The 25,918-nt window shown below is 40.0% G+C and overlaps 1 protein-coding gene and 1 long non-coding RNA gene across 2 annotated transcripts in view; one reads left to right on the top strand and one right to left on the bottom strand.

Annotated features, from left to right (window-relative positions):
* Positions 1-2,900: 2,900 nt before the first annotated feature.
* The window catches only part of grapa (GRB2 related adaptor protein a), a 33,688-nt gene continuing 10,670 nt past the window's right edge, over positions 2,901-25,918 (bottom strand). The window contains exons 4-5 of the mRNA XM_080487477.1: positions 18,056-18,224; positions 2,901-4,206 (exon numbers count right to left, since the gene is read on the bottom strand). Of these exons, the coding sequence (XP_080343603.1) occupies positions 4,021-4,206; positions 18,056-18,224 (355 nt within the window). The 3' untranslated portion in view covers positions 2,901-4,020. The remainder of the gene's footprint in view (positions 4,207-18,055; positions 18,225-25,918) is intronic.
* On the top strand, positions 6,175-24,442 carry LOC308124475. Its single transcript, XR_013936303.1, has 3 exons — positions 6,175-6,372; positions 11,134-11,205; positions 22,597-24,442. It is a non-coding gene; the product is annotated as an uncharacterized lncRNA (long non-coding RNA).

Here is a 25,918-nt window from a genome sequence, read left to right as displayed (position 1 = left end):
GAATGGGAGATGATGGAGGAAAATACCCTCATACTGTACGTCAACCATTCACATCAGCAGTATCATCAAAAGATGGCCAAGCTCACCAGGAATTGAGAGCATGGAAAGAAGAGATGCTATACGTGGGCCGGGTTCTGCTGAAGTGAAAGACCGAGCCATCGGCTATTCTGGCAGTGTAAATACATGACAAAGACATTTTTAGTTTGTTTTATACTCACGTGAACCTGCAAATAATCAAATGTCTGTCGAATCAGTGTCCCGTTGTACATTTTGTCATTTTCCTCTGTATTTGTTTTTGACAGATATGTATTTATATGAAGTAGCAGCAGGCACAAACATTCCCATGTTCTATCTGGGAGGGACAAAATCCCACAGCGTACCTGTTTTTTGTTTGTTTGTTTTTTACAGTTATTGATGAGCTGTTGAAGGTGAGGCAGTGAAAGACTGATCTTATGATAGCCGATGATACAAAGAGGATGGACACTTGCACTTTTATCCCTCATTAATCACAGCAGTCGTTGAAATGTTGTAAGATTTGTTAAATGTAATTAATAATTTGGATGTTTTCTAAAAAGATGTAAACACCTAAGGCCGTGCAAATTGTTTTGTTGTGTACGTGTTCACCTGGATCATGTCAATTACCCAATCTAATCTCTGCAGGATCTGGCAAATGTTCCTCTGCGCGATGAGAGGGCAGCTTGTCCCTGTAGAGAGATGTGCCACAGTCCTCTGGAGAAATAGATTCAGGGTGGAGTTAATGCTGTGCAGGTGTTCAGAAATATCCCCAGCACCATGTACGTTTCATGCATTGCAAGGCTGTCCCCCCCCCCCCCCCCTCATTTCTCAGGCCGCTTTTTAATCACATCCTGTGAAATTTCTGTGATTTTTGGCTGAGGAACTCAGATCATGTGCTATTGTAGATACTCAAGCTGAAACTACAGCGTCCTAGAATGAAAAAAAAAAATAATGTTGCAATCTGCTTTAGTTTTTCCACAACTTAAAGATTTTTTTTTTCTTCAGGATTGGACAGAAGCTTGTGGAGTCATTTAACAAGAAAACCAATTTGCTGCATGCCTGGCATGTTTATATATTCAAGCTGCAGGCCAGCTGTGTTATCACTTCTGAAATTATGGCTCAATGTGGCTTTTCATGAGGCAGCATTAGCTAAAGGAGCCAGAATTATTTACAACCTTCACTATGTTTGCCTGTCACAACTGATGCTCTGTGTCGTGACTCGGAAGGTAAATCCGGTCTGCTGACTCATCAATCACCCCTGTCACCTTTTACTTATTGACTTAATGGTTAGAAGAATGCGACTGTCTCATAACCTTCTGATTTATAATGTTTGACTGGTTTGTGCGCAGATCATTTCCATCTTCACACTCGTCCAAATAACCGGGCATCAGTCAGACTGATTCAACTGTTTTACTGCTTCTACTTTTGAGGCCTGGAATTGAAATAGCGTTGATGTCACAGCTCACACCCGCTTTATGCTGTCAATCACATCTGAGCCGCTGACGTGCCTCTTTGTCGCCTTTCTTCTGATTCTAGCTTTTTTTTCCTTCTCTCTCCTTGTTTATTTACTCTGTACCATGCTCAGTGTCTAGTCTGGTTCCATTTCAATTTTCTCTCTGTTTGCCTCTTTAAGAGGTTTAGTTTAGTTTTACCACATCAGTTTTAGTGTATGACACAGATATGTCATTATGACGGAGACAAAAAAACCCCAACAAAAAACAAAGCGCACCACCGAGCGTTCAGCTCCTGCTGAATGTGACTCAGCAGATTCTGAAGAGATCAGAGGAAGAACACAGCGTTACTATTCCTGGTACACCTTTCACGCTTTTATTCTTCCCCTTCTGCCCCGTTGGATGCCCGAGGTTTATCGAATAACTGTCACTGACAAGCTGGAGGTGACTTTGTCAGGAGGAGTGAGAGAAAGCAAAAAACACCACACAAAAGAGAGACAGGCAACCCGACAGAAGCGGTTCAGGGCTGAGAGATGATCCTGTCTCCTGCCTCAGTTGATGGTGCTCTGGTGAGAGAGGCGGTGCTGCATTCGTCACTTTATGATGAGTTCGGAGCGCCAACGTCAGGGACATGTAATGTTTTTATTGCACGGGTATTAACTTATCCTGTCTTGGCGGCAAAAAAACACACGTCAATAAACTCTCTCTTGGCAGAAGTAATAATGAAATTAATTTAGTGTCTGGAGTTACTTATATTCAGCTTATCTAGTATATAGTGTAGTTCTAAGTCACTTTATTCATTGATACAATTATGTTATTATCAGAATAATCCACATAATCAATAAAGAATACAGGTTTAGGTTCTCAATGCTTTAAAGGGATATTTGTTAATTGTTTCTTTTAATCCAAAACTAAGAAAAAAACATGCTAACTGATAAAATAGAGAAATTCTGCAATGAAGATGAGACTTTGATGCCTGTTTAATGTCAAATTGTGCAACCACTAAAACACAATTGAACATTTGAGACTTTTAAATTTTATAACTTGTCAAAGTGAGTTAGAAACTATTGTACGTGGCTTTAATGTTGTTGACGATGAAACTTTCCGAATGAGAATTTTCTTGAACTTTCAGCAATTTAGAGCAGGGGTGTCAAACATAAGACCCACGGGCCAAAACCGACTGGCAAAAGAGGCTCAAATCCGCCAAACCACCAAGCAAATGGGAAACATTTGTATCCTGGTATGATAAAAAAAAAAACAGAATTCGAGAGCTTATTGTGACACAGTTTTAGTGAGAATAATGTCCAATCTCCAGGTTCAAAGAGGTAAATGTATCACTTTATTGAAATGATTTGTCACTACAGGTTGAGAAAGACCGGTCCATGTTCTCAATGTTAATCACTGGTTGTTTTTTTTTTTTCTTCAACATTCGTTGCAACAGAAACCAAACTTTTATACGACGTTTCCATTTTACTTGCAATGTCTGTATATTAGGATTACACATGGATAAGAATAAATACATGGAAACAAACCCTTAAGCATCTTACACTTTTCGGCAGATTATTGTCAAAAGAAAGCGACATCTGGGCAGTGTTCATTTCAAAGTGCTCTCTCTAATACGTTTGTGCACTGTGCTGCTAGCCCCCCCCCCGAAGGAAAGAAAAAAAAAAAAAAACACACACACACACATCCAGACAACGTCAACTGATGTGATTCCCATCTATCAATCTCTCAGTAGCACGACATGCATTACGACTGTATATAAACGCCCTTCACACTCAAACACTCTGCTTCTCTCCGACACACACAAACACAAGCCCGGTCTGAGACTAAGAGAGGGGAATCTGCTGTGTCAGTCTGCTCAGAGAGTCTGGCTCAAATGTTCACAACACAAGGCCTTTTCTGTGTGTCCCAGCTCAGCTCACCGGATCTCCTCGTGGGAATGCCGACAAAACACTGGAGCAGATCTGTTAGCGGAGGAAACGCTGACCTCCTTTCTTCAGCTGGCTGAGGCCCCCCGCACATTCCCTCCCCCTCCCCCCCCAACAGGTTAGTGCATGTGTTACTTCGATCAAGTCTGCACCCGTGCTGATAAGCTGTAATAAATGATTATGGCTGGTAGCGTGTGTGTGTGTGTGTGTGTGTGTGTGTGTGTGTGTGTGTGTGTGTGTGTGTGTGTGTGTGTGTGTGTGTGTGTGTGTGTGTGTGTTTCACTGTGTGTAAGTGTGAGAGAGGTCCACAGTGTGTAGGTCCATGTGTGAATGTTAACATGTTTAAAAGGAAGTGCAGTTGTGGGGTCAGGCGGAGGAACTCGACGGGCCTTCGGCAGCAGTCCTGGACAGGCTTCCTCCCGATAAGGGGACGTCACGTGGAAATGGGCGGAGCCAGTAAGATAATGAGCGGCTCGGTGGCAGCTCCATCAGTCATTCACCCCCAAAAATGAAGTACAGATCAGAGAAAATGTGTTTGTGTGTTTGAGGGGTGGGCGGTGTCGAGGTGGTCTCTCTGAAAACCCACCAAGGAACGGCTGTGTGTTTTCTTTAGCCATGTCAGGTCATTGGCATTGGTAAATGGGCTGCACATATTCTGGGGGGAAGCATCCCACACGTCCATGGCAGCGACCCCTCCAGCGTAGCGAGTCAGAGCAGTCAAGGAGTTCGATGACGTCCCCCCGCAGGAAGCGTAGCTGCGACGGGTGGTGGGGTGTGAAGTCGAAGAGAGCGTGGGCATGATGGGGACGCTGCGGAGGGGAAGAGAGAGAAAGAGGGAGGAGTTGATCAAAATCCTGTCAAAAAGTTTGAGAACAATAATAACCATGACTCATGGGGTGGAAAAGCTTATCGCAAAACCGCTCGATAAAAGTAATGAAACATACACAACAGTCACATCAGTGATTGTCAGCCCGTGTAGTGCAAACTGGAACCAAGCCATGGAAAATTAATTTTATACATACTCCATTTTCTATGCTGTTTTATCAAGCTTAGCGTACATCCTGGACACTTCAACAGCCCGTCACAGGTCAAACACGGAGAGACACACATAGCACAACAGCTTTACAGTCATACACACTTTGATTTCCAGGTATAAAAGCAATTTCAAGACACCAATTAAGCTCAAACAGATATTTTTATTGTGTTACTAAATGCCAGTATCTCGAGAAAACCCACACATGCAAACTCCTCAAAGAAAGGCTCGACCTGGATGTTTGTTGTTATAAGAGTGTTTACCAAAATAGGACCGTATACATATACATATACATATAGCAACTTTAATCAATATAAAGAAGATATTGATATGTTTGATACATGTATTTCATTTTAATCTTCAAAATGATGGAATTGTCATTGGTCGTTTTGAGGGCAACAAAATTTGCAATGTCTCGACCGATTACATTTATAAATGAGTTTAATAAATCAGGTTTTTATTTTTATTTTTTCTTCGTGGGTAATGCATATTTATAACAATCAATGGCATGTAGTCACTTTACTATCGATGAAGGGTGTCTTATTTAGTGACAAAATTAAAATACAAGGAGGAACTTAAGGCATGCTTATTTAAATCAAATTTAACATTTAAAAGAATTCATACATTCTCAAAAATATTTATGTTACAACTGCATCAATTTGCCTCCATTAACCCACCCATAAACGAGACACAGTTGTGTAATTCAAGAATTAAACTTCAAGCCTAAAATAAACATGCTGTACATGAGATTGATGAGCCAAATCTAATCCAACAGCTTCCTCATGCGTGAGAATTCAAGCACTCGGCAAGCTACACTGACTGTACAGCCAGTTGTTGTTTGTATGTGCTGTAACAGTCTGCTCGTGCAGTACCCCCCCCCCCCCAAAAAGAAAATTAGAGAAAAAAATCAGGGTCTGCAGATTTATTAATATCTCTGTTCTGTTGCCTTCGAGTGGCTGCAGGGGTTTAGTCAACTGCAGAAAAAGCTTCTTATATAGTGAAAAATGGCTTTGGGCAACAGATACCATAAGAATAATTTGTTGTTGGTATTACTTTATAGATCAGTGCACAATGCCTCATCCGTGATGCTGCCAAATTAAATTATTATTTTTACGCTAATTTAATCCTGTAAGGGTCACTCTTACTTTTCTGTCTCACTGAATACTATTTGAATATATTCAGTGCAATTCAAGCAATATTTATTGTTTCAGATTCATTGTGAAGCGGCGTCTCACCAACTGAGCCCTTCCTTCTGCAAACCCCGACAATTAACCCCAGACCCAGCACTGTTTCAAGACAAACATGCAGTAATCTTTGGTTTTTATTGGATTTCTTTCTGGTTTACGCTACTTCACTCTCTGTGCAGTGGTATTAATTCTTGGATTTACTGTAGGCTTTGCACATTTGGCATTGCCAATTGTCAGTTGTTGCCTGTTAAACTATGTCAAGGAATGACAAAAGATAAACCGACACAACTCCTAAGGTCTGAGTAGAATTAGACATACTGACAGAAATGCACCAATAAGATTCCCCCGTTGGGGTTTATAGTTACAATAGTGACTTTTTTCAGGTTTTTGTCAGTGTGCCCATAGTTTAGTCAGGGTAAATACTTAAACTCAAACAGCAGTTGGAGTTTTGTCTTGGTAAACAGCTTGTGTTTTTCAGACTGTCTGTTTAAAATGAGACAAGACAACGTCTCTCCTCACAAGCGACATCTGTTTTTTGTTTTTTTCTTTTTTGTCAGAGCTAAGCATTTTTACACAGTCCACGACATAACTGTACTTCATGGAGATCATAAGTGAGAAAAGGAAATCAAGTTGGGCACAAAGAGAGGCAGCCGTGAGACGAAGAGGCGTTATGGAGACAGTTGCACGCAGACGTCAACCGCAAAACAACAGTGACACGTTTGTCGCCGCGACGTCTGACGGCGGTCCACGGGAAGGTGAGCCGCTTTTAATTCAGTCCTCAGATGCAGCGACGTCTCCGTCTCACGGTGCCTGTCTTTGAATTCACCAAAGTAGTTTTTTTTCTTCCCTCCTCATAACCGCTGTTCTCTGATCTCTGTTGACTCGTGAAGTGAAAGCAGTTTAGGAGTAGCAGAAGAAAAGCGGCTATTTTAAGAACAGCATCTTGAACCTAACTAACCTCGTAGCTGTCAGACGCATAGAGGGAAGTAGATGTGGTGTGTGTGTGTGTGTGTGTGTGTGTGTGTGTGTGTGTGTGTGTGTGTGTGTGTGTGTGTGTGTGTGTGTGTGTGTGTGTGTGTGTGTGTGTGTGTGTGTGTGTGTGTGTGTGTGTGTGTGCGTGCGTCCTGGCATAAATGTTCCCGTTCTTGACTTTATTCGCGGGGACAGTGCACTTGTCTCACAGTGAGATCCAATATGATGCCAAGCAGACAGAGGGAACGGCACACACACACGAACCACACCGCGGGATTATGACCAAGAGACATGGAACCAATCAGCCTGCAGATCTATAAATCCTCCCGGTTTTATATCTCATTGTTTTGTGGATCCAGTCTAGACTATTAGTGTCCACATATACAAGCATGTATGTGCAGGCCTCTGTTTTCTCTGCGAGTATTTCTGTTGAAGTGTACGTGGCAGCGCGGGGAGAGGCCATTCGTTTTTTTCTTTGCCAGGCTGTGGGGAGCAAAGGTTCGGAGGGAAAAATACAGTCTGTCCATATCAGCTGCGCTCTGTTACTCTGTGATCACCATCAGCTCCAGGAGCCACTCCAGCACCAGAGAGAGCTCTGACAGTGGAACAAATTACTCTGCAACGTCAATGGACTGCAGCTTTGCTCTAGATTTGTCTCTGCACTCATGTAGGGAGCACTTAAGGCAAAAAAAAAAAGATATGGCTTGAGTTTGCACTTGAGGAAACATGACAAGGTGTCAAGAAAAGGTCCAAGTTTTGCACAAAAAAGGTCTTTGTTGGAAGAGAAAGCTTAGGGACACGGTGACAGAGGGATATTAAGGATAAGTTGGGAGATGAAATGGGGGAAAAAAAAAATCTGCCATGCAGACATAAGAACATTTTGAAGTTATACGATGAGTTGATGTGAAATAAGTTTGGAAAGACTGTACAATAGGAGGGCACGAAACACAAATCTTTTTATTAATTTACTCATATTAAAGCTGTAATCAAAATATTTCCATGTTTGTGAAACTATTTCTAATTGTCCTAATCTGGAAAAAAAACGTTTTGTGCTTCAATATGATCACGTTTTGTTTTTCTTGTGGTTCCTGGTATGTTTGTCAAGTTTAGGTTAGTTTAGGTTTAGTTGGAGATAGGGAAAACATACTTTTGGATTAACCAGAAAAAGGACCCCTAGCCTGGAGATGCTTAAAGTTTTCTCAAAGATGCCTCATAATTATAATATATTTAAAGTATGCTTCCTCTGTATGAGTGGAAATTTCAGTTATTTGACAGACACATTTTTATCATCTCAAACAAAGAGCCAATTAAAGAGGATTCTCATGAGTTACTCAACATAATGTATTCTTTCTAAAACAATCTGTAATAATGATGAAACAATCATATGAATGAACCTCTTCGGTATAAAAAAAATCAAAACTCGGTGACAAGATAATAGTATTTCTTTTCAAGGGTCTTCATATTGTGCCATTTTGCTCATGGTAGACTTGGATTTGGCTTTGCTTTTCTTTGTAAAGTGCCATTCAATTTAAATATTTTCTTATAGTTTGTGGAATCGGCAACAAAAAAATGTAATTGAATTTATAAAATCCCTCCGGATGCCCTGGACTGAAAGTAAAAAGTGAACATATGGGGACAAAAAAGATTGTTTGGTCTCACTTGTTTATGGTATGTTTCATGTTGTGTAGTTTAAGGCCACCTTTAAAGGGGACATATCATGCTAAATCCACTTTTTTAGCCCTTAAATGCATGTTGTTGTATATTTAGAGTGTTTAGAAGTACAGAAAAGTTCAAAGTAGTCTCTTCAGGTGCTCCGTTGATATCTTTATATTCTGTTTTGGTCATATTTTGCTATCCGTTTCGATTTTTCTATTCTCTATTACGTTTTTTGAACAATGACGTCACAGTATTCCCGGCGGAACTGCCAAATTAGGACATCGACACTTCGAGCAATCCGCCATTTTTGTTTCTCGCTGCGATTTTGTAGTCCAACCTAAGGGTGCCGAAGTTACGAGAGGATAAGTCGAAATGTTTGGTTGTTGGATGCTTCGTTACACCGTCTCCCAGCATCAGAACCTTTTCGAAGTGCCTGGTTGAGTTTTATTTTTCACAGAAATGTACCCACATCTGTGGGTAAGGTCATTTTTGTGTGCGCGAAGCACTTTAAGGACGACTGCTTCAACAACCTCCGCCAGTATAAAGAAGGATTTGCCGAAAGACTTCGTCTGATTGAGCGGTCAGTTCCTTCTATCTATGGAGACGACGAACAGAGCACTTCGGTAAGCTGTATATAACGCTAAAAAGTTTGATGATAAGACGTCCCTGTCATTGTTTTGTTAGCATTAGCAGTTGCACCGTCTTCATATGTTAGCGCTGTGTGCTCGTTTTAGATTATAATGTAACTTCTGTGTTAAATAGTCGTTGTAATACAGGCAGTATTGTAGTAGTGGGCATGGATGGAGAAGTTAGTGTAAATATAGTAACACACCATTGCGTTACATCCATATGAAGACGTTGTTCTTCAGATGCATCATCGTCATTTTCATCTCGCTCCGCCGGGTCCGACTCTGGCTCCAACATGTATGGCTGGATGGACAAATCTTCCGTTGTTGACATTTTGTAAATAATGTGTGAATATAAAGTTTCTGCGCCGCTAGATAATTGTATCTGTTCTATCAAACTACAAAGATGGCCGAACAGGGTGGCGTTGAGTGTCACCTCTGCAACCTGGAGAGGAGGCGGGGTATGAAGTGTCTCATTTGCATTTGAAGAGACCGCCCCAAAACGAGTTGCTCTCAGAAGCACATCAGAAAAGGGGTAGAAAAGGGGCCTGTGGAGCTCTAATAATGAGGAATTCAGACCCAAGCATTGCAGTTCCGCTTTATATAGACCACAACTGTATGATTTATATGTAAAAAGGAAGGATTTAAAAGCATGATATGTCTCCTTTAAACGTACCCGTGTATTTACAAAGACTGTGATCTTTCTCTGCATTTGGGCCTTGCATTTACACATAAACACAACTACGAGTCACCACAAACGATGGTTGCTGAAAACTCCGGCCACAGTGGAGATTTAGAAAACCTCTGCGCCTCTGTTTGCGTCTAAAGGGGGGTAAGAGAAAATTTATGTCACAATATGCGCTAGACGCGTCAGCAGTGTGCGACCCGTGTTTACAGCTTCATTTGCAGACTGCTGAAAATGGATACAGTGAACGCCGTGGTTGTTTTTACGTTTTATGTTCTACCGCCACATTGAGGAGGAGCTCCGCTTCTTTATCGGTAGAAATAAACGAACCGCTCGCCATTATCGCAGCACAGGAAATAACTTACACCGTTCGTGACGTTGTGTTTTTTCCAGGATTCTCATGGCTCTGTGCTTCTCGTTGCATTGCCCCCTACAGGTTTGGCATGCTCATAGTAGCTCTGAACCAGCTGTATATGCGGGTCTGCGTATCAAGTTTGTCTGGTAAACGTAGAGGGGTAAATATTCATTTTATTAAGAACTCGGGTACGCGTAAACCTGGCCTCAGTCTGTCCACGTTTCTCTGTTCATCTCCGTTTATCATCCTTGTCTCCATTCTACCAGTTTTATTCTCCCGTCGTAACTCTGGTTATTCATGCCATGTTCCTCTGAACTCCCTGTTGCACCTTCCCTTTGCTTGTTTGGTTTTTCAGGGCTTCAGCGTCTTTGAACCTTTAATTGGACCTGATCTGATTTTGAGTACTCCCTCCACCCCCTGACTGACACTTTTTCCCTCCAACATGAGTTTAAGTCCACACGGTAACCTTTTGCCATCATTGGTTTGATAATCTGATGGAACAGATTTAAGTAGTTTTTTACTTATTGTTAATATTAATGTTCCTAGCTTGCTTTTGTATGGATGGAAGTCGGGTGATGATAATAACACAAGAATTGTGTACTATTATATTAGTACGAACTGAAGCAGCATACAGAACAAGTGTAAAAAAAAAGACAGAGGGAGCAGATATAGGATATATGAGAAACTGGCTTGTTTTCCACGTCTGGCACTGAAGTTGTCTTGTTATCTGGCCCTCGGGACAAAGGCTGAGAAGTTATTGCTCCTCCGTTTTGCCACTTTCTAGCCTTTTCTTGTTTTTTTCCCCCCCCAATTTGTGTTAGCTTTCATAGTTCACCAAAACAAAACAAAAAAAAACAAAACAACCAAAGTCAATTGCAAACCTGCTTTTTATGCGACTGAATTGTGTGCCACAAATGAATAAATATTAACATCAAATGCCAATTGAATATGATCAATATAGCATCACCATTACTGCCATGGTCAGGTGAAGATAGCCTATAGCCTGGAAGTGAAATAAAGCCTTTATAGAGTGAGAATTTAGGACGGAGTGCAAACACTCAGTGAGAGACGGTGGGCGTAAGAGCTTTGTTGATGCCGAAGGCCAAGATAAAACCCCACAGATACAAACACCAGCCGACTGTGATTTTATATAACTTGACAGTCAAAAAGGCAGTTGGGAATTCAGCTAAAATTAATGTTTCCATGTGGTTTTAATCCGCAGATCCACCTACAGGGAAACTGAGACCACTGATGTAACTTCTGGAAGACCAATATAAACCAGGACCTCCAAAAGGTTGGACTGAGTTTCTGTGGCTGTTCTTTGTTCTCTGTCTGCATACAGACTGAATGTGTGGTTAACACTGCTGATATATATTTTTTTATTTCCCTAAAATAACTGGAGGATAAAGCACAAGATGAAAATTAGAAACAATTACAGAACAGAAAACAATGCGTGTACAAACAAACAGGGATGACTAAGCAGCTGTGATCTCACGTGGAAAGACAGACATTTTCTAAGGGTACAAAGCAATAGAGGTAAATTCAGCACCTTCAGCACGCCACGCTGACCTTTGGGACATGATGTGATTCAGACTCAAATGATCTCTCCTGGATATGACAGAGCAACATGGCCACATGGAGTACAATAAATCCACATCCAATGTGCTTATGAGAGAGAAACCATCAAATTAGCTTAACCACTAATATATTAACAACCACATATATCGAAACACACGTCTGTGTATAAAGTAAATGATGCCACATCTTGATAAATAAGGAAGGAATTCTATGACACGCCATCACAAGACTTCTATTTCAAAGTATTCTCGGTTGGTGGATTCGCTAATTCAATTTTACATTATTTCCAGCATAATTCTAGAAAAATATATTTCCATACAGTTGTATAGCGGGAGATGTATCCAGTGTCAAGCTGACACGCAACTCTTATTAGAGCTCTACATTGATATAAAACTGCAAGGTGACCTCTGACCATGGGATTCAACCTCGAGGCAGAATAATGCAGAATACCATCCTGTTCAAACATAAATATGCATTCTCCTGATGTGATAGCCTTAGCTTTCCAACCTGAGGCAATTTACATTATATGATATAAAGCCTGCGTTATTTTATACAGTGTATGGAGGCGACTAGAAACTCACATCAAAGAACCAGGGGAAGGCTATCAAGTAATAGTCAAGTAACAGTAAAGACCAAGAAATAAAATTAAACACACTTTTTAATGTGATAATCTACACTTATGTTACATGCCATATACTTTGCTGACTAGTCCTTTATAGACTCACCCACACTAATAAAGGTTGTTTCTGTTGTCATGTTACAGCACAGACAGCCCAGTACATTTTAAATAAACATATCTTTAACATGGAGATTCATCTGTGTATTGTTATTAATGGGGGAGACACAACCTCAAGATTAGAGCTGAATTAACTAATGAGTAGTTGGTTGTAGCTATATACAGTAAACTGTAAATCCAACTTCTTCTAAAAAAAAAGTTAGTCATGTTTGCAACAGTGTTGAATTAAATTATTTGTTATGAGGATATATATATTTTAGCCATGCTAAAGATCAGAAAGAGACTTTGAATGGATGAATGTAGGTAAATGAGCTAAGTCACAGCAGACAATCAACTTTATTATGGAAACAAAGAGTCAGGGCTACTGAATGTGTTTAGAGAAATATAATAAAGAGAATAAGTGGAGTATGAATATAAAATGAAACAGAAATATTTGATTAAAGAAACTGTAACCGTGTTTGTTACTTGAGCTTGTTTTAAATCAAGTCAAACAAGTAGATCCAGTGAAATGAAGTACGACGTATGACCTTTATCTGAATGAGTTGTTTGAGGAGACAGAAAGAGCAGCTATTGTTATCATTATACTAACGACAACAAGGTTAGAAGTCCTAACATCACATTTCAGTTTCGGACCAGAGTGTGCACGCAAGGTTCAGGGCGCTTGCATGTGTTTGAGTGTGTTTAATGTCACTGAGGGGACATAACTAGAGGTCACTATTAGGAAAATATTTTTAGGTTAGTTTAAGATAAAGATTAGTGCTACACAAGTAAGTGTCACCCCGTAGTTTAAATTATATCTGCAAGAAATAAATATACGTGAATGCAATGTTCCCACAAGGCATCAAAACATACTGTTTGTGTCAAGGAATCTTCTTCAACTTTATATTGTTTGTATAAAACAAATAGTCGTGAGTTATGAATGCACCTAATAACCATTACAATTTCAGTGCACTGGTTCAAAACAACTCATATTGGCATTGCACATTTGCATGTCATTTTTTAATATGAATAAATTCAAATCCCAGAAATACAAATGCTTACAAATACCTGCTGATATTTTCATGTATTATTTGCTGCTTTTAGGGGGATTGTCACAGTATTTAGGCCAGATAGTTTTATAGTCTCCTCCGGGACGACAGTTGTTGTTCATCCATTTAACTACCATCATGAAGCCCCTAAGCTAAATTCATATCTGGCACCTGCTCCAGCTGCATTGGTTTAGAGTATAGCATTCACCTCCCCCAATGCTTTGGAGCGAGCTTGAAAGTGTGCAGGAGGAAGGCAGGTTGCTTCTATAAAAAAGTCCCACATTTTTGAGGAGCTGCTCTGAGAAACCAAAGTCTATTTTTGGGTTTCAGAACTGTCACACTCATTTGAAACTTGCCTGTTCCAGTCGGTGAATTATACCTGCACTGAAAACACTCATCACCTCACACCCAAACAATATATGATCAAACTTACAGTATCTGCCATCCTATGACAGTAACGCCATCCAAGTGATACAATAAAAGACGATTAAAAGCTCAAATCCTGCTTCCTTTAAAGACACAATCTACTCAGGAATACACATGGAAATCGATCTAAAAAAAAACACAATTTATTGAAGTAGCATTCACTCTTCATTAAAATCGATGAGTGTGGATCATCTTGAAATGAGCATTAAATTTACACCATCCTAAATATCCAGCACAATTAACTTTCCGCTAAACTTTTTCACCAATTGATTCTGTACAGGTATTCTGTGTGTTATTGAATCACATCAAATAAAGGAAGAAAATAAGGGAAGAAAACACAATGTGTCAACTTGTTTTAAATATTGTCAGGCAAGTGTTTGTATGTGCGAGTTCCTCTGTCACTTCAGTTCTAATAACAGCAGTGACTCATTGGCCACTAACCCCACTTCCTATCTAATTATCTGCAATATATTGCAGAGCAGCAGTGACTGGCTATCTGCAGGCCACCACCTCAGATGTCAGTGCGTCTTTGCTTTGTTTTCTTTATTGCAGGCGTGTTAGTGAGATAATTGGTTAAGGTCCACAGTGCAGGATTAAGAGGACTCTATTTGCAAAAATAGATTTGATTTTATTAGCAAGCAGAGTCCGTGTGTTTTGGGTTTATCTGCATGGCGAATCACACTTCACAATGTCAAATGTACACTTAAAAATTTAAATGCAACACTTTAGTCTAAATCTTATCACACATTTAAAAAGTGGCGTTTTAAATGTGGCCAGCCTAAAACACACCTGTGCAATAATCCTGCTGTCTAATCACACATATGGCCCACCTGTGAGGTGGATGGATTATCTCAGGAAAGGAGACGTGTCACTATCACAGACACATCTGTGAACAATATTCAAGAGAAATAAGCCTTTGGTGTACACCGAAAAAGTCTCATAAAAAAATGGGGGCAAAAAACCAAAGTGTTGTGTTTATGTTTGTGTTCGGTGTAGTAATATTAAGAGGACCTGTGTTCTCTGTGTGAAACTAACTGAATTTCTGAACGTTGCACTTTTCAGCCAAAACTTGATTTTAAGGCAAAATGAAGCAGGGGAGTCAAAGCAGAGGTCACAAACAGATCCCATCTGCGGAAGTGCTTTGAAAACAGATGGTAGCATTAAGGACAAAGCACCTGAATATGGTTCCCATCTGTTTTAGAGATGCTTTGGTAAGATGCCGCCTTAATGAGGGTATTCGACACTGTGCAACCGTAAGTAGAGATACGGCTTAAGTATCTCGCACAGTCAGACTGTCACATCATCGCTGAACATGTAATATATTGGTGGAGAAATCAGAGAAAAAGGTTATTAGATATTTATCCTGCCACGTTTCATAGGTATTTGAGACGTGAGAAAACTCAAGACACATTCAAATGTAATTATCATTCCTGTTTTTATTTACTGGTGTCTCTAATTGAAGAAAAGTTGAAGGCCTATTAACCATATCACCCTTGACCATAAAGGTCAGATGACGTTTCGACATCTATGCTGTTCTATTTACCGATACATAAGAGCTGAAGGCCGGTCACATACATGAAGGCACATACTATATTTTCTGAGTAAAATGACCTCAATGTAACCCGCCACATCCTTTTAATCCTCGACGCATAGGGAGCACAAAATGAGATCCAGATAAAGCTGAGTGCAACATGTTCATGTCAATTACTTATTCCTTCTGGGATTTGTATTAAAGTCTGTATGAATCATTTTCTTAAAAAAAAATAAATTATAATTCGAGCTGACAAATATGTACTTATGTTATTACAGCTTGCATTGGGGAATGAAGGACTAGTTTGAGAACCTGCTGAAAAATTCATCATGGACAAATTAACGTTATCACGTTGACCTCCTTTTTACCTGATATGATTGCTCATCCATAAACAAGTAATTTATACTAATTTATATTGTAAAATAGCAACTCCTGTGCTTTGTTGTAGCATCAATGTTATTTGAATGTCAATTTGTTTGAATGACGGATAAACACTTGGAATGAAACATCTCGTCTAAATACAATTTACATACCTCAACGTTATACATATATCGTTCACAAAGTCCCGCGGAGCGAAGGGACCAGCAAACCCTCTCCACGATAATAATGAACATGTCATTTTCTCTGTTGTGTTGTTTACGTTGATTGGTATTGGTCCATATAAGGTCAATTGTTTGTTTTTCTAGATAAGTTGGAAAAATGTAAGAATTTCTGTACAAAAAAAACTTCCCTTATCATCTCTTTATTATTTGTCAGACATACAGAACATACACAAACGTCCTACACGATCACCGAAACAAACTTCTCTATGTGTGAGCCTCGCTCAAAACAATGCCTTGTGAAGTGACAGGCCTGTTTGGATGTAATGAAACAGCCTCGTGTGGCCAATGACTCAGGCAGATCCATCCTGTGTGAACTGTCTCATGTTCGGCTGTGTGTTGAACCGAGGATCACCGGTGTCGGGCCACACATGAACATAATGCGATAAGTATTAGCATCCGGTTGATGTTACAGTGACGTAAACATGCTGTCACGCCAGAATCACTGTGGATCAAATCCCTCCGCGGCAACCTGCGTCGGCCCGCGGGCGCGGCTCGCCTGCCACTCCCAGGAATAGTTATCATGCAATGTGATCGGGCCTGCATAATGACAGTAACAACAGCTTTTTCCCATGGTGACGCCATCATGGGAACGACCTGTCAGTTATACCTCCTTTCAGCGCTCAGACTGATACTGTTGTTATACTGATGACAAGGTTGTTTTGTTTTTTTTCCCAGTATGTTGTTATAAGTCTACACATATATGATAATGCATAGCCATCATTTCATTCTATAGTATTTGAGACTGATGAGAATGTTCCTTAATCTCGTAAAATGACTCCCTTCAAAATTCTGGTTTGGTTGACAGTGCGATGCTCAGTCTTTCTGACTCAGCGTGTTGGATGACGGGTTTGGTTCTGCTCCAAACTGTCGACAGGCCTGTGATCTTTTATTACAAGCTGCACCTCTACGTCAAACCCTTCTGCCGCAATCGCAGCTTCAGACATTTCTCCAACATATGGAGCTCTCCCCTTAGCTGTCAGCTCCAGTTAAAAAATTTTTTTATAAAAATGCTGGTGATGCATTGCAGTCGGAGTGAAGTGCAAAAATGAACACTTGAATAGCTGGATATAATTGTCCTGACATTCTGACTTGACAACAGATAGATGATTCACGCTGTCTTATACTTTGATACAGAGCAACTTGTATCGCTGATGTACGATGAGGGAAGGGGCGGGATGGCGTGAAGCAGTACAAATGAACGTGTTCAAAATGGGGTAGAAAAGTGATTTACAGTGGATATATGAAATATGAGCAGCATATTAAGAGAAAACACCAGAGCTATAAGTAAAATAAAAGGAAAGATGCATCCAATAGTGAAAAACAGCTTAGACAAAGTTTAAAAGGATTTTTGATATACATGAAACCCGAAAGACCGACTCTGTTACAATAAAAGTATCTGTTATTTGTGGTTTATAAAAATACACGTCGATTCAAATGAACTTTTATCGTTGCCGCTTTATTTGTCAGTTTAATACTTTGAATTTGATGCTGTTCTTTTGTCAACCATGAAAAGGTAAATTGAGTCAGTAACAAGCTACTTTGGGATCAATAAATAAGGTAGACTCAGAGGAATCCCGCAAAACAGCAAGTCCCTTCATCCTTCCTCTGCAGTGACGGTTGAGAACTTCCGAGAAATCCGACCTTTTTATTTGACCTTTTAAAAACGGGAAATTACAGTGTAAATGACAACTTATGCGTGTGAGTCATCAACACGGAGGTTATTCAACCTGTTCTAAATTTCCACAACTGCGACTTCAACAAGTTTGATTCAGCTGTGTTGAGCCTCAAACACACGCCACACCCCTTTTCGTCAAGGAAGCCTTTTCTTTGATTGCTCCATTTTCTATGGCAACACTTTCCTCTTCAGAACAGATATGGGCTGGTCCCGGTGCAGGAATTTACAGGAAAGTAGGGTTGAAATGTACAATACCATGACAAGTAATATTTTTTTTTTTATTCAGCGAGAGACAAAGCATTTATGGCATGACAGAGAATTTTAAGTTTCACTCTGTGTGAAAGCTGGCCGCCCTGCTTTAACTAGATTATGAAATATATTTATTTCTGGTTGGGTTTGATTTTTTACCAGCCCTGGCAAACAGTAGTGAATATACCAAAAAATTGCACACTCATACGTTCCCTTACATCTGTGCAATAATTTCCAAAGTTTTTAACACGTTCTGGTCAAAAATATTGCTCCCTGTGTGACTGAAGTAGGAATTTGACAGCAGGAGTTGCCGACTCACCCTGGCAAAGTGCTCGGGGTCCCTCAGGAAGACCGTCCTCTCCTTAGCGATGCTGTTGCTGTGGTAAAACTCCACCAGCTCGTTCAGAGAGGAGAAGGCCTCGTCCCATACGTAGTACTGACTACAGCGATCCTGCAGCACTTTGAAGTGCTGAACGTGGTCCCCATAACTGCAAAACACAGAGAAAATCTCATCAATGTTGATTAGTCAAGTTTAAAAAGTTGGTCAAAACGGGGTGATGATCGGCACATAGCAGCATATCTTCAAGCATCTCTTGAAATGTAAAGAGAGGAAACATTTAACATTTAGTTTAGGTTTCTCTTCATTTGGTCAAATCTCTGTTTTATGTATGTTGAAGCCTGACTATGGTGGTTTATAATGGAACATTAAAAATGTTCTTTTTTTTGCATACAATATATTTCCACCAGCATTGGGCTGAACGCAACGGTCTTGGCCTTCAGTCTGCAAAGCCTCCCTTCTAACTACACAGCTGTCAGCTGTTGGAGCTGGCGTGCATTCAGTGAAGTCCTGTTGTGTCCTCCCAAAAAAAAGAAAAAAAAAAAGAAAGAAATAGTATGACCCTTATTCTGTGTCATGTTTGATTCCTATCCATTATGACTGGATGAAGCCAAAACAGATAATAAAGTAACACTAAAACAGAAGAATTTGATCAAAGTACGCAAGAAAGTTCATAAGGCCACTACATTTAGAAAGCAAATCCCACCCTGGTGCACATTCTAAATCAGTATGATGAGTGCAGACTGGAGGCAATTACCAGTGCAATCTTTTTGTTATTGTGCGCGTAATTTCTTGGAACTAAAAGAGGAGACAGTGACATTTCCATGGGCCTGCACTGTGGGTCTTCGGGGTTTGTGTGCAAAGCAGAAAAACGACATTGCGCTCATTTAAATGACATTTTCAAAAATCATATCACACAGTGTAACACCCTTGAAAATTAAGTGTTAAATTGGCTGTCGGGAATGATAGTAAAATAAGGCCGATGGCACAGCCCAGAATAGCCTGGGTGCCGGAGTGCGGGCCTTGTTATGATTAAAGGAGTTTGGCTGGGATTCTTTGGCAGTCGTACCTGCTCTCCTGTCCTGCTCTGTGGTTGTTGCTAAGTAACTTGCCAGCTTATCTTTAGAAATCTGGACATCTCACCATGATTACACCGTTATATAACTGCATCTAATATGCGGCAGAAATCAGCACAACGCCCCCGTATTTCTAAACACTTCACAGAGTAGGTGTGTGTGTGTGCGTGTGTGTGTGTGTGTGTGTGTGTGTGTGTGTGTGTGTGTGTGTGTGTGTGTGTGTGTGTGTGTGTGTGTGTAAGGCTTATGTTAATGATTGTTAAAATGTCATCTTCGTATACAATGAGTCATAATGTTGCCTTTCCAGTATTTTTTGAATCATAAAATCACAATTGGTGTGGAATTAAATTCCGCAGATCCTCCCAATTAATAAGATGCACTTGTCCCAGAAAAAGCACAATGTGACACTTGTGGTTTAACCTCACCGATCTCCTCCTGTATCGAGTCTGATGGGCTCCGCTCCAAGCTCACACAGAGTAAATGAGCACCGGCTCGTTTCACCCACAATTCCTTTCTCTATTCACAACACTGAGCTCTGTGAACAAGCAGAGCTGACTCCCTGATGACTGCATGGCATTCAGCTGCACCTCCACCCTGCCCTTCTCTCCCCCGCCGCCTCTTTTTCACCCCGCACGTCCTCATTTCTCTCCTCGCAGCATCAGTCAGACTGCTCAGAAATGATGAAACCGGAGTGGAAAATAAAGCAGGCGGGCTGCATTCAGTCAAATTTGAAGTTTTTGACGTATTTTCGAATCCGTTGCTGTAGCTGGCCTTTGAAAATTAACTCATTCTGTGTGAGCAGGAGTGTTATCTGTCCTTTCTCTGCTTCGCCTGTGGGCTGGTTTCTCACACTCTTTTCTATTATCTGACTTCTATCTAACTTTTCTCTCCATATCTCAGCTCCTCTTATTATCTGCTGTCTCCATCACTTCAGACTTGAACTCCACTGATTCGCTCACACACAGACGCCGCACCGACTTAACGTTTTCTCTGAGACTCTTTCTCCACCAGCCCCCGACTCTGGCCCCACGTTGTCTGGTGCTCTCTGCTACTCCCTACTGGTGGGGTTCAGTTACTGACCCGTCTCTTCCAGCAATGAGTCCTCAGAGATGACAGACATAATTAAAAGAAAAAAGAGAAAAAAAAAAGAAAAAGGTGTGGTGAGAAGAGAAGAAAGGAGAGGAGGATAAAGACAGGGTGTAAACAGGACACAGCCTTTCCCTGTTGGGAATTCGCAATTATGCAGCGGAGAAAAAGAGCGCATCATTATCAACGCATCTTTTTCAATTTTCCTGCCACCTGTTCTCCACATCAACGTCATGTGTCCAGCTGGCGCAGCACGTCAGTGCCATGACGTCTAAATTCATTCAGTTTACACTGAAATGTACTGATGTTGCCACTAAAGTGCAACCACTAAAAACTCAGACTGCGCCATGTCACGGTACTTAAGTGTGGTTGTCTGTCCGGAATCCATTCAATTATCAAAAAAGCAAAACTTAAACCACACCAAGCTTCACACCCAGTTTGACCTGCTGAGCAATATGCAAACTATTTGCATAAATACACAGATACTAACTAAAATACTGTAGAAACTTCAATAAAAAACATTGCAGTAGGACCGTCTTCCCATCGTTTACACACACTAAAACCTACACTAAACAAAAACGTATATATATATATAGCGGTTATATATATATATATAACCGCTATAACACCATACGAAGCCTCCCATGTCTGAATTTTTTACGGGAGTTTTGAAGCAAGAATATTAAAAATATCAACAAAAAAAAATGGAAGACGTACAACTATGTTTGACGCGCTAAGCTAACAGACCACTTAACAAGGTGCAAATACAAGCAACACTTTCATCCACATCACTGCTTTCCTGGGAGCTATTACATGCGAGTGTCAAAGTAGAGATCAGATATAATATCCTTCATGCTTTATTAAGGTCATTTTATTAATCATGCTGATGAGTAAATGTTTGACCCCTTTGCTCGTTTTAGGAGTTTTATTTTCACAGTTATGATGTGCAATTAAAATGTGGTTACACATCGAGATTTGCGGAAGCAGACAAACGGCACACCGTGAAGGAGAGGAGAGTGATAATGTGTGCTTTTGTAGTTAATACCGATTTTAGGTGATGTCACATTGACAGTTTTTATTAATTATTACCCAGAGACAGCGGAGAACCAGTCTGCTGATATAATGCAGACAGCATCTGTCTCAGTTTGATCACTCACATACACACACATCGACACACACACGCACAAAGCGTTCCCTCCAAGTGCCCTCTCATCTCTCTGATCCAGTGTAATTAAGGCCCACAGCGATAGAGAGATTATGTTTTTTCTTTTTCTTTTTTTTTTTTTTGCCCAAGTTAAAGGAAATGAGCGAGAAAGAAACTAAGAGCCAACGAGGGTGAGAAAGTGACTGGAAGAGAGAAAATGAAATAGATGTGGAGATAGGACACTGTGGCTGAATGCAGAAGTTATTTTTAAAACTTTTACTCTGCGCCAGCACAAGTCTAAGATGCGTGAAGGTCATCCATCCATCCGTCTCTGAACTTCCTCCATCAATCTATTCTCACTTCCATGTTCTTGCCGTCTCTCTCATTCTGGCAACCCTCCTCCTCTAATCGGCTGCTCAGCCTCTCAACCGCTGCAGATGTCTGGAATACTTCACAGGCACACAGTGACACCTCCAGCTGTCAACGTAACTCGGCGTGTGCATTGTGTGTGCGCGCGCGCGCGCTTGCGTGCATGTGCCACGGATCACTGATTACATCATGCATTTGTGACAACCAGCGTCCCAGCGTTGGTGTGCAAGACTGTCTGGAGTATTCCGTGTCTTGCAGAAGCTGCATACTGTCTTTGAGTGTGTTCGTGTGTGTGATTTTTTACAGCGTTCCTCAGTGTGTCCTTGCATGTCAGCAAAGGTGGGAGGGATTCGGGACTGCTTGGAGCATTATTAAAGCATCACTGGTTTCAATAGATGGGTGAGGTGAGAGGGAAGAAGTAATGCGAATTAAAAACAAGGCAAGCTGTTGTATTTTTGATGTATCATTGGACAGGTGGAGTCATTGTGGAGTCATCCTCCCACTGCAATCCAAGTAATAAATATAGATTTGAGGTGCCATGAAATATTTTGTCAGAGCTGCAGCTGCTTCGAGGGAATGTATAATCTCATTAGTTTAGATACATTTCAGCAGAATAGAGCCGACGAGCAACAAACCACCAAAACTAGGTTAAAGCTACGGGGGGAAAATACGTGGTGTTGCTATGATTTGAAACACTTGAAATCTTGTTCAGCCCCGTGAAGGTAACAAGTTTCAGCACACTGGGCTGGAGCTCTTTTGCCAGTTTGCACGGGGGATATTTTCTTTAGATTGTGGTTTCCTCTCATGATCTAAAGATTGTGTGCCTCTGTGTTTGTATGTTTCCACAGTGATGTGTTCAGAGAGGATTCTGCCTTCAGGAGCGAGAAGAAACTTCACAATGACCCTTAGTGTGCAAAACATTAAGAACAATGAATGAGTTTTTCTGCAGTCACGATATAGAGTTACGCAGACCAACTGTATCAATGATGTAAACGTGTGTGTTGTTCTTAGAGCACAAACTGTCAATTAGTATAAAAGCCTGTAAAGTCCAAAATAGTGAATCACCGTTGAAGAAAAAAAACAGCATGTGTTCGACTGTACAGTCATCTAATGTTAACTATACATAATAGAACCTGATATTATGGAAAAAGGATCTAATTAATGTCAAAAACCAGTGCTGTTTTGTATACTTTATTGATTTTCTTTACTAATACATTTTGATTTACAGTTGGATACCCTCTCATCGTTTAACAAAAAACATTTTAAATTCCACACAAATAAGTTATTGAACATATGTTAATATTTATTTTATTTTTTGGGGTGAAAACTATATTTAAAGAGATTATTGGGCAACTAAGCAACTCAAAGTGCTTTACATGAGAAAACATCAACTAATTTTTGTATCTCTGATCAGACTGAGGGCATCAAGGTTTCAGGGTTTTTTTTACTCCTTTTTAATCTCACTAACTCTTACTCTTTTTTATTGGCTTGATGAAATACAACTTTAGCTTTATCATTGTTAAACAAACAAACAAACTAGTTAAAACAGTCACTTTGCCATAAGTAATAACTGAGGTATTCCAATTTGTAAGGTCCCTTGTGAATTATTTTTACGCGTATATACTGAAGCAAAATGTAAAGACTTACAGAGACATCCTTCGGGAGTTCTTTAAAATCATTTATAACCCCTCAAACCGCAGCAAAGTGCAGAGATTATGATCTATTGACATATATATGACTGTTTTCGTGTATGATGCCATGTCCATATTTCACTTAAGATGGAGCAAAAAGTCAAATGATAAAATACGGATTACACAACATGAGATAAATGAATAAAGAGAGGATGCTAATAGAGAGAAGGCAATCCCTCCAGAAGGTTTATCTTCCTGTCGGATTTTATTTAAGCCTTTTCTCCATATGACAACATGGACAAATAAAAAGTGAACTCACACCTACAGCAATAAACTTTCCCTCCCCCTGTTGTTTTTTCCTCTCCCTTTCTTTTTGATCTCATTTTACATTTTCCATCTTGTTTATTCCTCTCCGTATTTATGTTCTCGTCTCTTTTAATTGGATTTTGGTCACTGAACTGTGGGATTAAATCATGCCAGCCTGAGTTGTGGTGTAAACTGGAAAGCCTAACTGGATAATTAAAAGAAGAGGACCACAGTGCACTAAAAATAACATCAGTTAAAATAATAATGGGTAAAATGTGTCCAAACAAATATTTTGTTATCAAACCAGTTGCATTTTTAGCACCCAAGCCCAAACAAACATGTAAATGTCATGATTATTATTCATCATGAAAGCAGAAGATGATCGCCATCATTAGTGGTGTTGTTTAGTGGTTTTATATTTATAAAATCAAGCTTGATTCGTTCATGCTTAAAGTTTTATGCCAATCTAAACTAACCTGACAACCATCCAGACTTTGTATCAAGTTTAATCTGGTTTTCAGCTAAAACAGAATAATCAAACTGTCTAACCCCTTAAACTCATGAGCAAGGTCATTTTTTTTTAAGTATTTCAGCGAAAAGAAAGGAAGAAACCAAATCAAGATTATTTGATATTTAAAATAACATTGCCTTACTAAATACAATCATCTGTTTGTTGGATGTTTGAGGTGAAACCATGTGATCTGTTCAGCTAAGGATCAAGCCTGTTTTAGCAGTGGCTATCTGCATGAAAAGAGCTAAAAAAAAAAAAACATTTTTTGAAAAAAAAAAAATTGTCAGACTTTTAATTTTGCGAGGAGTCAGTATGAGTGGAAATTATTCAAAGATGTGTGATGGAACTAAAAGGATAATTTCACAAAGTATGTCTTAGTGGCATAGTAACAAATAGCAAAGACGGACTTACTTCCTCACTCTGACATGCACTTTTTGACACACTTCCCTCACATGCCTTCATTTATCCAACTGAAATGTAAACGAATGTACTCTTTCTGAGGGGCGCCAAGTGTGAAATTGCCCCTGAAGTGATGACAGTCACAGGGTGGTGGACCCGCTCTGCGTGTGTGTGTGGGTGTGTGTGTGTGTGTGTGCGTGTGTGCGTGTGCGTGTGTGTGTGTTCCTAAGCTCAGAGACGATCATGTAGCTGTAAAATAAGCATATTGCCCACAGGGTCAGTTCCCTTTAATGGTTCTTCTCTGGGAGTAATGTCCCTGATAACAGACTAATGGTGACCGATGACAAGGAAGCTGAATGAAAAGCCCGATTCAGCACTTAGTGGATGAGCCATCAGCCAGAGGAGGCATGAGTCAGTGATCAGCGAGGGCTTGTCAAAACGGCAGCAAACACACCGAAATGCCCGAGCAACAGAGAAACTGTTTTTTTGTTGTTGTTTTTTTTCACGAGCATGTGTGAAACCTCTCAAATCAACACAGCATAGTACTAGCAGTTATTAGCTGGAGCAATGCAGCTCTGTCAGCTGAGTCAGAGATAGTGACCCGTTTTAACTTTCTATAGCACTGTTTGGTGATTTGTTTTGCAACTGGAAATGTTGACTTGTACATACATTTTTTTTAATAAGATGAAATGATAGCATTGAAGTTCACTTGAATGGCATTAATAAGGGTGCAACACTTAAAGATATCACATTTGTGTAAAACAAAGTCGATTTTGCTTAGATGCTGTTTCTGCAATCAAACAGTCAAGTTCTTTGGATTGTTCTATGTTTTGACTGACGATATTGAGTCAAATTTTGATTTTACAACACATCCAATGGTTACCCACACGATCATGAACGACAAGGGAAAATAAAGCTTTCAAAACAAAAACAAAACAGAGGGGCGTTGAAATTAAAATTAGAGGGGCTTGTTCTACATTGGATTGGCTCAATGAAAAATTGAGGTACGTGTTTTTCTACAAGTCAAGAACAAGAGTGAGGACACAGGGTTTAAATACCTTGTGAAAATACATCTGAGTTACATTTCATTTCAGTATTCCTGTATTTCTGGTGAAAATGGGGTAAATGGGGTAGCCAATCATGCTAAATGTGCATGATCTCCACCAGTTTGATTTGATAACCACAGAGGAAGAGAAAAAAAAGGAAATTTAATCTAATCTTAAATATATATATGTGTTTTGATCATTTGTTCAATAACGACTTATTAACAAATGCATAGTTAGGCCGTACACATAAGATTAAAAGTACACAGAGTGTATAAAT

Source organism: Lipophrys pholis, assembly GCF_963383615.2.
Source record: "Lipophrys pholis genome assembly, chromosome: 19".
In the NCBI taxonomy this organism is placed as follows: Eukaryota; Metazoa; Chordata; class Actinopteri; order Blenniiformes; family Blenniidae; genus Lipophrys; species Lipophrys pholis.
The sequence above is the reverse complement of the archived record's forward strand: the minus strand, read 5'-3'. Positions and strand labels throughout refer to the sequence as shown.